Source organism: Dama dama, chromosome 8 (genome assembly GCF_033118175.1).
Source record: "Dama dama isolate Ldn47 chromosome 8, ASM3311817v1, whole genome shotgun sequence".
In the NCBI taxonomy this organism is placed as follows: Eukaryota; Metazoa; Chordata; class Mammalia; order Artiodactyla; family Cervidae; genus Dama; species Dama dama.
In genome coordinates, this window is record NC_083688.1 from 38202148 (window position 1) to 38216944 (window position 14797).

A 14797-nucleotide genomic window follows, 5' to 3' on the forward strand; every position below is an offset into this window, starting at 1 on the left:
GTAACTCAGCTCAAAACATTTCTTTGGAAATGAAAATCCATGTCATAGATCATTATATTTATAACTCAGTGTAGCTATTTAGTAGATAGAAAAGCAGTCAGAATCTCTTGAACAGTGCACATATTTACTTAACTTGCCTTAGCAAAAATCAAGATTTATTGCCTTTCAAGATAAATTTTGACTAAATATTGACTCTTGGTTCTCAATCATTGTTTACCCGAAAGACCAATAAATCTTGACACTTCTCAACTTGAGTTGGAGTCTACTTGGTATTTATTAATTTATTTCATACGATTTATAATCTTAATAACAACATGCCATGAGATTAAACAAATAAACATTATAGAGTTTACCAAGAGAGGAAAGTCTTTAGTTTCTATTTTCTTTTTTTTTCCTGCAAAAGCTTTCTTGTTTCCATTTGGTCCACAGCTCAAGAGAGATCTCCAGGGTAGCTAAAAAATAAAATCTGCCTAGTGACTGCAGGGGCCAGAAGCCCTGACACCAGGGGCGTGCAGACAGGTCCCATGGGGCTCTGAGGCTCCTAGTCCTGCCAGAGGGTGAGCCTCCTAAGAGGCACTCACCCAGCCCCACCTGCAGGGGCTAGTCACGTGCAGCGCATCTCCTTGATGAGTTTCACCCCTTCATCCAGGGAGTGACTCTCCATGACATCACAGAGGCAGAGGTCTATGCGGACAGAACCCAGGGCCCGCAGATCCCACCGGGCCCAGTTCAGGGTCTTCTCCAGGGTTTCATACCACTGATCTTGGGAGGGCCTCTGCATGTCCTGGAAGAGGGTGCAGCCACCGAGCTAGTTTTACATCTTCAAGAGACAGTCATCGCCCTTGTGCTTCTCCCAAGCCACCTGGCAGAAGAAGTGACTCGCACGCCCTAGAGCCACAGTGAGATAGTGTAACCAGATGCCCATGGAGCCGCGGGTGCAGGAGGCCGACCAGGTAGTTGACAGCAGACTCTACCTCGCTGGAATAATTCTGATGAATCTGGTTGGCAGTGAGGCGCTAACCACAAAAACCAGCGTTGGCCTGTCCTGGAGGCAGAGGATGGTGAGGGTCCCAGCAGTCACAACTAGAAAGGAGGCTGGAAGGTGGTCAGAGGTAGGAAGAAGGGGCATCCCAGCATCTGTTCCATCCAGACATTGTCAAAACAAGAGACAGATCCATGAGACCGCCAGGTGTGCTGCCTATATTTTCAATCTGCAGTAATTACCTGACATGATTTTTCACTTCATTTCTTACTTAAATATAGTACTTCTAGCTCTGTTAATACAACATGCAAATTGAAACTGACTTAGCAATTTAAATATTTCATTGTGGAAAAAAAAAAAAACCCTCAGCTAACAGCTTGGCGAATGCTTTTATTTTATTTTTTTTAATAATTTTACATGTTTTTGTTAGTGGCTGTGCTGGATCTTTGTTGCTGTGTGGGTTTTTCTCTAGTTGCGGTGAGTGGGGCCGCTCTTCGTTGCTGTGTGTGGGCTTCTCATTGCAGTGGCTTCTCTTGTTGCGGACCATGGCTCTTGGGCCCACAGGCTTCCGTAGTTGTGGCATGTGGGTTTTGCTCACGGGCTTAGTTACTCTGCAGCATGTGGGATCCTCTCAGACCAGGGACTGAACCCTTGTCTCCTGCATTGGCAGGCTGATTCTTTATCACTGAGCCACCAGGGAAGCCCTAGAATACTTAAAAATTTTTAAACCAATTAGTATTCAGATTAGATTTTTTAAAGGTCTCTCTTTGGTTGCCACTGTCCTGCAAGTATAGTCAAGTAACATGTGATTGTACTTGTAGATGACCTCTGTCTTGAACAGTTGATGGCTCTGGGTCTCGGTTGCCTCTGTCTGGCTCTCTGGATATAATGTGAACTGAACACCACTGTGTCCAGGTGCAGTGCTTATGCCTCACAGGCATAACATTTGCCATCTTGCTGTGTTGAAAGGAAAATTCCTTAGTTAGGTACATCCATTTTGTATGAGAGGAGTTATTTACTTCTGTTATGTACTTAAGGATATGGCTGTCCTAGCAACAGTTACAGTTCACGCTACAAGTGCCAGCTTAAATTATCCTAAATATGTGTCAGCCACAGTAGGAACATTTCCCTCCAAGTGTTACTTAAACTTTTTAACATGTGTTAGCCCTCTGACTCTGTAGCCCAACTTTTTGAGTCAGATTTTTGGCCAACAATGAGTGACAGTTTCTCTTTACAATCTCTCAGTGCCATGCAGGTCATTTATAGACAAACATAAAATGAAGCCCACTGGACAAAAATTCTTTTCTGATGAACGGAAATAATTTTCAGAATAGTGTAGGAAGAAACCAGCCAGTACATTTCAGGACTACATTTGAGTATGTGTATTCCCTCCCAACCGTGAAGTTTTCATCTCCTGGAGAATTCCCTACCAGAGGACTTAAAACCTTATGGAGAATATAATTTGGAAGTATCATCATTCAAGGGATTCCCAGGTGACACTAATGGTAAAGAACCCTCCTGCCAGTGCAGGAGACACAAGAGACATGCGTTCAGTTCCTGGGTCAGGAAGATCCCGTGGAGAAGGAAATGGCAACCCACTCCAGTATTCTTGCAGGAGTAATCCCGTGGGCAGAGGGACCTGATGGGCTACAATCCACGGGGTCACAAAGAGTCAAGCATGACTAAGCAGAGCATACCATCCAAAGTGAGACCATATAACACAGCAGCTACCAGCAGCATGTCATATTATTCACTTGCGCAGTTAGAGGAGGGACACAATTGATTTTTCTTTTTTTTTATTTCCCCTTTTGCTCCTTTGGTTTCATTTGAGATGCTTATAGGTATATTTTCGTTATAACAGACAAAATGCACACTCAGAGACATTTGTTTCACGTGCCGATTCTCCAATCCAAGTATTTCTTATCTTAATTGATTTTATGACTAAGTAAATGTCTCCTACTTTATGGGTCACCACCGGGTCCCAAAGATACAGAGTAACCTAGGTGCTTGAGATAGGATGAAGTTTTGGATCACTTATTTCTAAGGAGGTATTTCTCAGTGTCCTTCACCTTTGTCCTCTTCCTATTGCAATTCTGTAGAATTCTGCAGCCTTAGTTCCACCTGTGTTAACTTGTGAACACACGTGTGACCAGTCTCACCTGGCAGCTGCATCCCCTTCAACAGTGGAGGATGCAAGTCTGGAGGCCAGGGTGCTTTGCTCCAAGTTCCCTTTTTTTGTTGTTTAGTTGCTAAGTCGTGTCTGACTCTTTGCAACCCCATGTACTACAGCACGCCAGGCTTCCCCGTCCCTCACTATCTCCCAGAGTTTGCTCAAACTTATGTCCATTGGGTCAGTGATGCCATCCAACCATCTCATCCTCTGTCACCCCTTCTCTTGCCCTCAACTTCCTTTAGTGGACACCAAAGCTACCTTGCAAAAAGTCACTTGTTTCCTGTGTCCAGCAAGCCTTTGTTTAAACACTGTGCCCAGCTTTATGCTAATGCTAGGCTTGTGAAACAGAATTTTCTACTGTATACCGAGTGTGACATATTATTTTTAAAAAGTGCTTATTTGACGTTTTCTTAATGAGCCAATGGTTATAGACTGTAAGCTAGGAAAGCTAAGTTCTTTATGCCTTTTCCCCCTAATTCTTATAAAACTGTAAGTCATTGAAATCCCCATTTCTGTTTTCTGACCATGCCTGGAGGCATGTGGAACCTTAGTTCCGCAACCAGGGATCAAACCCCTGCCCCCTGCGGTAGAAGCTTAACCACTGGCTCACCAGGGAAGTCCTATTGTTTTCCTTCATTTTAGAAAATCTGATTCTTAGGGCATTTGATTAGGCTCCAGGCATTCAATCCATGTTTGCCCAGCACTTCCCACGGCTCACTGTCTCCCCCAGAGAACACCTGGGGGAGGGAGGAGGCAGGACCTGGGCTGCTTCCGCTCTTCCGGCCATCAGTCCTTACTCCGCGCGCCCGAAACTTTTGCCAGTTTTGTTTTTTCTGTCTTAACAGAGCAAATGAAAGTCCGTCCGCGCACTCTCTTTCTCTTCTCTCTTTTATAAAGGCACCTTGTCCTCTGTTTGTTCCTGTTCTCTTCTTAGGGCATTTCTTCCTTCCCAATACAAAGTCCTGGATTTCCCCTACCAAGTGAGCTGGAGAGGGTGGTGAGGCTGGCTCCACTCAGAATGCCTTGGGTGAGTTCTCTCCCTAGTGAATCACCTGGGTCCAGGCACAGACCTCGTTACTTTTCTTTTGTGCCCATGAATTTTCCACCTGCCAGCCGGGGCAAAGAGGGCTGTCGCCGGGAGCCAGGAAGTAGAGGGAGATGGTTGGTTGGCGTCTCAAGATCTCAGCCTCAGTAACACCTCACTGCAGCCAAATGAGCTAACTAGGTACCCTCGTTAGAAGAAAGACTATGCCCTCGTGGAGAATTACGCCAACATTTCTGCTTCAGCCCCCAGCAACAGACATTTTTGGGTGTCTGTAGTGAAAGGCCCCTTGGGAAATGGACTGTACAAGCAGCAAATAGGATTTTGGTTAAATGGTGACATTTGTTTCCAAAGTGTATCAGAAGGAAGCTTAGCTCTTCAGAACATGTGTTCATTAAAGATTGAAGTGGGGTGGGAAGCAATAAAAAAAAAAGGGCAGTAGGTTCTCTTGTGAGATAGTTTTTTGTTCCTATGAATTGAATACACTCTCTGAAAAGTTTCAAAAAGAGACGGGGAAGAATGTATTTACTTTGATCCTGCGTGTGGAGTGTTCTCTACTACAAATGCCTTTTAATTTAGAAACATTGTTGAAAAGTCTGTTTGAAAGTACATGAAAATGTAATATGTAAATAAGTTCTAATTAGTTATTTCGGTTAATTATTTTTTTGTCTCTGCTTTGCAGCTCTATTTTTCCTCCTCAGAAGGTTCCTTGTCAGAGTCCAGCTTTGGCCTCCTCCAAAAAATGTGTTTTTCTAGTGGTCATTATTAAGATAATACATTCCTGCCCCGCCTCTGGTTGAAAACCTCATAGTGATAGAGTAAAATCCCAGGGTGTTATGGGGAATTGTTTCAGTTTTAGTCCGCAATTTGCTATGAGGATATTAAAGCAGGAAATCTTGCAGTTAATTGAAAGAACGGGTATATCCTTCTTCAAATAAATGGTATCTGTTATTTTTTAGAAAATGAATCTACACCAGGCCACTTACTGGACTCTAATCTTTCCTGACTACCCTGTGTTCTTTCAGTGACAGATACATTGGATTTGGAGATTAAAAGTTTTAATTCTTTCTAAGTCAAATAAGATGCCTCTCAGTGAATGCGCTGGAAAAAAACACTGGTAAAATGAACTGTTGTTTCTACATAGTAAATTTTTGAAAATTGACTAAGAATTTGAAATGTTGAGTTTAGAAGCCTAGAAAGTAAACTATGTGACAAATTATGAGCTTTTCACTTAGCAATCTACCCTCCCTCTGCAGTTCACTTAATTAGAATCAGAATTTTTGAACATGGAGGGACTTTTGCAGTCACCTAGAAATCAGGGAACTCTCCCCAGCTTTTACCCACAACAGTCCCTGGTGGTGGTTGGTTGGGTAGAAATGCAAGTTCCTGGGCCCTACCCCAGATTTACAGGGTCAGAATCTCTGGGGTCAGGTTGGGGCTGAGAGGGACTACATTTTTTACAAACATCTCCAGAAAATTCTGATGCTCAATGAATTTGGCAAACCACTGGTTTAGGCTGACTCCTTTATTTTGTGGTGAGGAAAGGCAGCCTGGGGAGTTTGGTGGGTCAGGCTCATCGTGTTCCCGTAGGAAAGAGCAAGCGTCCTGACTCTGTGTTAGTTGCTTCTGTCATGTCTGACTCTCTGCAACGCTCTGGACTGTAGCCCGCCAGGCTCCTCTGTCTGTGGGATTTCCCAGGCAAGAATACTGGAGTGGGTTGCCAGTGAGTAGCTATTCCCTGTTCCAGGGCATCTTCGCAACTCAAGGAGTGAACCTGGGTCTCCTGCATTACTGGCAGATTCTTTACCATCTGAGCCACCAGGGTTCCTGACTCTAGACTTATGCTTGTCCGTACACATGTATCCAGAACACTCCTATGCACAGGGAGAAGTCGAAACTTAGGTCAGTAGAAGCTGTCAACTTTTAAAACAAAAAAGGTTGAGTTTAGTGCCCAAAATTGAGTTTATTTGGGAATAGCAGAGGAATTGCTTTGGAACATGCAAACTATGGTGAACCATAAGCAAGTTTGGAGAACAGTGGAGAGGAGCAATTCTATTAGGAAAGGGGAAGCTGGGAGGGGCTGCGTTGAAGGAGAGTTCATTGGAGGACAGTGAGTATGTGGTTGTGGTGGCTTCTCATTGGCTGGATTATTGACGGACAAGGAGAAAATCTTCCTTCTTCGTACTTGGCTATATAAAGTAAGCTGCCGCAAATAACATATGCCTGAGACTTCCTCTTTCAGGGCTTTCTGCGTCCATTTTGAATGAGGTATTCTGTTATATTCATTTTTGTAGGGTGATTTCAGCATCAAAAGTAGGAGAGCATGGTTCTAAATAAGTTATAAAAGTAAAGACACCCAAGAACTAGAGGGAGGAGTTTATGTGCTGCTGCTTGTGTCTCAGCTAAAACAAGTATGATCCCTGGCCATGTTCTCTTTCTCTTTTGTGAGCCTGGACACCTGTGCAAAGTGCTGAGGCTGTTGAGCTTATTGAGTTGAAGCCTCAGCCTGTTAAGCTTTGAACCTGTGTGCCTGGTTGATATAAACTTTTGTAGGCTATATGCTTTCTTAAAAAGCACACTTGTGTATTTTAATATTGCCTATGTATTAGGTTGTATCTAGGAGATAATAATAAAGTCATTAAAAGTTATAGAATAATAAGCCCAGTAGGATCTACTAAAGCATTCAGCAAATGCTTACTGATGTTTATTGTATCTCAAATTCAAACAAGCAAAAGCAAAAAAGCTAAAATAACTTACATTTATTTTTTGCAATGTTATATGGTGAACATTTCAGCTATAATGGTGCTCCCAGATTTCTACAAGATCATGTTCACTTTCTAAATCATTTGGGAAGATTGAATTCTGTTCAGTGTCATTTCGGTGTTAAGTCGGCTTGAATGTCTCCAGTGTCTAGAATGTGTCAAGTTCTACTCAACTGTGTTTCACAGTCCACATGTGGCCATGTTTAATGTGTAATTCTTGGAGCGGGCAACATAACTGCATAGGGGTACTCACCAAAGTAGGCTGTTTTCAAGAGGCAGGTGAGCAGGTTAGGAGGATCAATTCCAGAATAGTTCTGGGATGTTAAAATCTCTTTATATGCATGAGGCTGTTTATGTGCCAAATAATATTCAGTTGATAGTCTCCTCAACCTAAACATTTATGGCTGGTCTGTCGTGTATAAAGCTCTGTGTTAAGTGCTGAGGATAAAAAATAGATCTGAGCAGTTTATAGTGTGGTTGTGGCTATAACAGCACGTCAAAAAGCACAGTCGTTTAAGGAGGCATGCGCTATACGCCACATGAGCACCGTGCCCAGTGGGTGCAGCAGATGGCATTCCAGTGATCAGAGCCTGGTGAGGGCACCTCCCACTCCCAACAGAAGCAGCAGGTGTGTTTGGCTTTTCCTTATCAATTTCACACATATCTCAGTCCTTAGCCAATCTGAAAAATAGGAGCTTGTTACGATCTTAGTTCCTACTCAACCGTAAAGAGGTAATTATTCTAAGACGACAGTATTAAACTCTGGAAGCACAATTCTGATACATTTACTGCCCATCTTTCAATATCTCTTGTATTCCAAAACAGTGGGATCTCGTTCTCTTTCTGGAGGGTAATTTGTGGACCTGCTTGATGTCATTTTGTTTGTGATGAACATGAAAGCTCTAGGAATTTTCTGATACTTTCATTCATGAATTTATGTAAGTATCCTCTTAGGTTGTCAAACATGTTTGAGCTCCTTCTAGTGGAAATGGGAGCAACTCTGATTATATTATTATTACTATTATTATTAAGAGTAATCTATGCTTTCCTGGTGGTTCAGGTAAAGAATCTACTTGCATTGTGGGAGACCCAGGTTCTATGACTGGGTCAGGGAGATCCCCTGGAGAAGGGAATGGCTACCCACTCCAGTACTCTTGCCTGGAGAATTCCATGGACAGAGGGCTACATAGCCTGGTGGGCTGCAGCCCATGGCGTTACAAAGAGTTGGGCGTGACTGAGCGACTAACAGTTTCATTTTGTACCCACTTTATGAAATAAGCTTAATATGAGATTTCTTTGATCAATATAGTTCTTGGCATCCAACCATGAAATGGGCCATGAGGAAGGGTTTCTAAAATGAAATCCGTAGATAAGACATGTCAGAAAAGTGATGTTGTTTATATAATCCTGATGACCTGTTCTGGATGTTGTCTTTTGGGTTGATTGTAACAGAATTTCTGTTATCAATAGAATGTAGTTCCTCTTAGCTAAAGGTAAATAATGGCTTCTTTTTTGTCAAGGCCGCGATTACTATCAGCTTCCCTGTCAGTGCCAGGACGGTACTCAACAGAATCATGAAAAAGGCCTTGGCAATTATTTGCAGGCAGTCAGTGGTCTTCAGTGATGGGCAGGATCTGGCAAAGTAGAGACTGGAGAAAAGGATATCATGAAAGAAGTAAATCATGCCAAGATATGGGGGGTGAAGTGAGCATACTGTGTATATTTGGGGAACAATGAGGAGAGTATTCTCTGACTTCAGCCAAGAGGTTCTGTTCCGATTGGAGAGTCATAGGAGTGGGTAGTTGGAAAGGAGAGGTAGGGACCAATCAAAGGACACATTCCTTTCACTGATTTTGTCAGCAAAGGAAGGCTACATGTCAGGTTTTAGGATCATCTTAGAATCAGACAAGTTTAGAACCCAGCCCAATCTCCATCTCTGACTGGCTATGCTGTGCTTAGTCGCTCAGTCGTGTCCAACTCTTTGCGACCCCGTGAACTGTAGCCTGCCAGGCTCCTCTGTCCATGGGATTTTCCAGGCAAGAGCACTGGAGTGGATTGCCATTCCCTTCTTCAGCGGATCTTCTCAACCCAGGGACTGAACTCAGGTCTCCCACATTGCAGGCAGATTCTTTACCATCTGAGTCACCAGGGAAGCCCTGACTGGCTGGGTGACCTCAAGACAAAATACTTCACCTGGATAAATAAACCTTAGTTTATTCATCTGTAAAAAAGAGCTGATGATATCTTCCTCATAGAGTTGTTGCATGGCTTAAATAAAATCCTATATGAGAAGCCCTCCGCCAAGTGCCTGGTGGAAGTAGGATTTCTGAGGAGGAAGAGAGGAGATGAAGGGGCGTTGGTTTAGAGAGACCGTCTCTGGCTGCTGTCCACAGAAGAAGCGGAATCAGAAGAGGTCAGAAATGTACCAGTGTCAGCAGCCCCCCAGGAGGCGAAAGGGGGGAAGCTGCCCGGCTAGGAAGGAGGCGTGCGTGCTCAGTCAGCCGTGTCCGGCTTTTTGCCACCCCTGGACAGCAGCCCACCAGGTTCCTCTGTCCATGGGATTTCCCAGGCAAGAATACTGGAGTGGGTGGCCGTTTCCTTCAGGGGATCTTGCTGACCCAGGGATCAAACCCACATCTCCTGCATTGCAGGCGGAAGAAGGGGACGTGTCTGTATATGTATTCTCTGCAATTTCTTTCCTGCTGTTGACTTTTGTTTCACTTGAGGATTGTGTAACTTCATTCTACAGTGTTAGAGAAGTACCACAATCACAGACTTTTCTTCTGCCCTGAACAGGATGCCAGAGATCCATAGGCCTTTCCCATGGGAAAGCCAAGGTGTGCAACTACAGCGGGTGGTATTACTGCGGCAGCTGCCACGTGGACGACAGCTTCCTGATCCCGGCCCGCATAGTCCACAACTGGGACACTTCAAAATACAAGGTGGGTGCTGAACCTGGGTTCACTTCATAATAGTGATTTTGCTTTTTTACTTGTTGTCGCGTGGATTCTAAAGAGAATGAGACTTTGAAGCAGACCTGATTAAGGTCATCTCATAAAAGCTACAACTTTACACTCTTTTCCCACTTGGTACTATTTCTATTGCATTATTTGGGGCTTCCCTTGTATTTCAGTCAATAAGGAACCTACCTGCAATGCAGGAGACCCAGGTTCGATTCCTGGGTCAGGAAGATTCTCTGGAGAAGGAAATGGCAACCCACTCCAGTATTCTTGCTTGGGAAATCCCATGGACAGAGGAGCCTGGTGGGCTACAATCCATGGGGTCGCAAAGAGTCAGACACAACTGAGTGACTAAACCACCATTGCATTATTTCCCTCCCTTCTAGGCTGGGAATCATAGACTGATAATTTCTACATTTAACTCCAGCTCCAGTTTTGCTACTGAAAGTGAGACCTGTGGATTTAATTGCCTGGTGGCATTTAGTTCAACTGTAGTTTTCAATCTAGTCATCCTTTAGACCTATGAACTGGTGAGCTCCGTTGCACAGCATGTCTACCCTTGTGTAAACCAAATTGCATAAATCAAATTTGGCAAGTCAAGGAATCTAACCCTCACTGGAGTCATACTCTAGGCTTAGGATATTTATTTATTTTTTGTGTGGTCCTGGATCCCAGGACCCAATAGAAAATTCTGTTACCTGATCTGACTAGAAGCTTTCCTCATTCTTCTGCCAGAATATTGTCACATCTGCCTTGAACGAAGCTTCCATGCAAGGTGCTACATACAAAAACAGGCTGTATGATGGGTTTTATACCTCCTTGCTAACAGATGTCTGAGGCTTGCTTTCAATCTAATGGTATCACCCCGGAGCAACGTGGGCGGATATGGAACGTGTAGCCGCTACCTACCTATCATCTTTGAAGTCTAAAGTGAAACTGACCACTGTGACTGGCCAGTCAGCTTGGATCCTTTCCTGCATCCTGTCGTGTTCAGTAATCATCCACATGTCTTTAATCTGCCTCCTCCCTGAGGAGTCCTTCTCAGCATATACCTCCTACTTCAAGGAGAAACTGAAGCTAGGAGATTTGAATACGAATACCTGCAAGTCTGCCTACATCTGTATCTGTCCTTACTGCCTCCCCTCCTGGGCTGGGAAGAAGAAGAGCCCTTTCCCTCATTAGAGATCATCCTTCCACATATGCTCCAGGTACTTTTACCCATCTCAGGAATCCCTGCTCTTTGTTCCAGAGCCGATAGAAGAATGTCCTCCTTGATGAAACCTCTGATGCTTCCTGCTTTCTCCATCTGTACTTTATGTTAGTTCCCCCCATGGGCTTCCCTGGTGGCTCAGAAGTAAAGAATCCGCCTGCAATGCAGGAGAAACAGGTTTGGTCCCTGGGTCGGGAAGATCCTCTGGAGGAAGAAATGGCAACCCACTCTAGTATTCTATCCTGGAGAATTCCATGGACAGAGGAGCCTGGCGGGCTACAGTCCATGCGGTTGCAAAGAGTTGGACACAACTTAGCAACTAAATAAGAATTTCTCCCTATGCCACCACCACGCATGTGTGGATCTCTGGAATTGCACTTATTTAGGGGTTAATAGCAGGAAATTTTGTTCAACAGGCCTTTATCAAAATCCTGTCTCTACCTCTAATTAGGTGCTTGACGGGTTGAGGCAAATTACTTGAACTTTCCTGAGCTTCCATTTCCTAATCTGTAGAATGAACCCAGACTACCTGGCTTCAAGTCTTAGCTTTGTCACTTAGTAGCTATCTAATTGGATTTCCCTGGTGGCTCAGATGGTAAAGAATTAGCCTGCAATGCGAGAGACCTGGATTTGATCCATCCCTGGGTCAAGAAAATCCCCTGGAGGAGGGCATGTCAACCCACTCCAGTGTTCTTGTCTGGAGAATCCCCATGGATAGAGGAGCCTGGTGGGCTACAGTCCATGGGTAGCAATGAGTTGGACACCACTGAGTGATTAAGCACACACACACAATAGTAGGAATAGCCCCTACTTCTTAAGGTTGCTATTTGCTTAAATGAATAATTCACAGAAAACATCTAGTGCAGTGTCTAGAATGTAAATAAGTGCTCAATTAATGCCAGCTTTTACAATGATTGAATATAAGATAACTCTAAATCTCTTTACCTGACATAAAGACATTTATGATCTCTAGTCCCAGCCTTTCTAGCCCTTCCATCCACTGCCTCCCACCCCTGAGTCTCTTAAGGAAGAGCACAGTCCCTCCCATCACCCAGCCCTGCCAGGCTGTTTCACACCTCTTGTCTCCCTCTTGCCCTCATTCAAATCCTAAACCCAGCCTAAACCTTCTTTCCTCTCCTGATTCTTTCCTTCCCCTCTGTCACACAGAGTTGTCATTCTCTCCTCTGCATCTTGTTCTTGACACTCTGAATATAGGCTATAAATATATTGGCCATGTGTGTAATAGATAAACATTTATTTCTAGGGCAAGAACACTAGTTGAGTTTTTGGTTTGAACAGTTTAATCTCCTTGGAGCAGGGCTTTGACAGCTGAGATGTGTGTAGAGCGTGAGTGAGTGAGGCAGCCCCAGCCCCATGATCATTGAGGGCTCAGGCTGGTGGCACCTGCGCTCAGAATATGTGCCAATCAATGGAGCTAAAGCAGAAAAGGTGGCGCTGAATGAGGAAAGTGAAAAACTCAGGCGTGGTTTAAGAAGCCATGCAGTGGAGAAGGTCCAGGTCTGTTTGCAGTGATGGCTGAAGGGCCCTGAAACCATCGATCCAGCCATTGCTCAGGCTTATTATAATCTTAAGCAGATATTTTTGTGGTGGTGGTCCTTCAGGTGACAAGGTTTGATTGTGAGAGGACAGGTAAGTAATAAGGATATTAGGTACCACACTTCATCCAGGAAAGTGTCCTTTGTGAGACCATTCCCTCCTAGCCGCTCAGCAGACAAGGGAAGATTTTTAAATCAAGAACAGAGCTGGTCAACTTTATCTGGATCATCTCTCACTGACATTAAGTAACTGTGTTCCATTTAGTCCAGTGTCTGTCTGTCTTTGCTCAAATGCTGGGATTTAACTTAATGTTCCTAATTGTGAGGATCAGTTCAAACCTATCAGTTTCCAGGACCAGACATCGTTCTGTTCGAGCAGCCTGCTCCCCCTAATTGCAAGTACGTGACTGGCTTGAATATCCATTTGAAAGAGTGAACAAATGGTTTTGCAGAGTGGAATGAAATCTGTCATCTTAAGCGCTTCCTTGTCTGCCCTGCAGAGTAATAATAATCCTAATTATTTTTAAAGCAGGATTTCATCTGTTTTCCAGTGTACATCCTGCAGATTGAATTGAGCCTCAGGATTACCTAGCAGCTAAATTCTGTCCTCCAATTCTACAGCCATTTTTCTAATGAAATTGTCTTTGGACAATAGTGTTTCCTCTTACCCTCCCCCCTTTCAAAAATATCAAGCATGACAAAGAAGTAGTAAGGAAATCAAACTTAGTCTGAACTCTTCCTAAATTGTGCTTTTAAAATATATTTTTGTTTCCTAGCCTGAACATGCACATTCCATTTAGTTAGGGGTTTTCCATGTTACACAAACCATTTCCTATCTCTTCATCTTAAGAGGCATTCAAGGCAAGCTCTGCTGGTCTTGCAGAGCTGGAGAGTAGCTCGCTGACGGGAAAAGCCACTTGTTCAGAGTCACTGGGAGATTTTGAGAACAAATTGTAGTTAAACTTAAGATCTCTTGATTCCTCCTCCACTAGTCCACAGCACCTATTTTAATAAGACCAAGAAGTGTTGATCTTCTTAAAACTTTGCTATGATTTTTCATAATAGAGGTGGGGGAAAATGCTAGAAGGAAACCTTATACCAAAGCAATCAGTGGTTATTTTACTGTGATTATAGGTGGATTTTTTTCCTTCCCTAATCTTTTCTGTTCTGTGAAAGTCACTCAGTCGTGTTCGACGCTTTGCAACCCCATAGACTATACAGTTATGGAATTCTCCAGGCCAGAATACTGGAGTGGGAAGCTTTTCCCTTCTCCAGGGGATCTTCCCAACCCAGGGATGGAACCCAGGTCTCCCACATTGCAGGAGGATTCTTTACCAGCTGAGCTACCAGGGAAGTCCGAGAATACTGGAGCGGGTTGCCTATCCCTTCTCCAGTGGGTCTTCCCGACCCAGGAATCGAACAGTCTCCTGCATTGCAGGCGGATTCTTTACCAACTGAGCTATCAGGGAAGCCTTCTCCTACTCTTTAGTCTCCAAATTTTTAGTAGTGTGATTACATTATTTTTACTATTTTATAAATTTTAACTGTCACATAGCTCTGTAGACTCTATTTCAGACAATTTGTACTAGAAATTACCTTTTTTTAGTACCTCAGAATTATCATTATAAATATGAGTGTTCTAAATCTTGTAACCAATAACTTCAGTGTGGTTTAGCATGGTATGGGAGGCTGTTCTTTCTGTAAGGAAATTACCTTGTACTGCTATACTTTTATTCTTCTTTTTCTGAACATAATATACTTCCACATTTCGAGGTTCAAAAGTACAAAGGACATATACACATGGATAATCTCCTTCCCTTCTCTTCCTCACACCCATCCTGTTCTTCCCCACAGGCAACCAAATCACTCCTTCCAGAGATATTTTACCTTCATGTGTTTTACACAAAAAAGGCAATAGGCAATATAGTGTACATGCTGCTCTTAGAAAACATTCCATTTAGATCATAAAACTTTTCCTTGGACTTTTTAGAAATAGCCATTCCATATTCCATCATTAATTTAACACACCAATTTTCCAACTTCTTTTGATGAGCATTAAGGTTTTCTCAGTCTTTCTAATATGACAATGATTCTATTAACAACTTTATACAT

General features: G+C 43.4%; 1 protein-coding gene across 3 annotated transcripts in view; it reads left to right on the forward strand.

Moving 5' to 3' along the window:
* Positions 1–14797, forward strand: part of PLEKHM3 (pleckstrin homology domain containing M3) — a 197988-nt gene that overhangs the window by 69483 nt on the left and 113708 nt on the right. For all 3 annotated transcript variants that reach the window (XM_061148886.1, XM_061148887.1, XM_061148888.1), the window contains exon 4: positions 9756–9901. In XM_061148886.1, coding sequence (XP_061004869.1) covers positions 9756–9901 — 146 coding nt within the window. The remainder of the gene's footprint in view (positions 1–9755; positions 9902–14797) is intronic.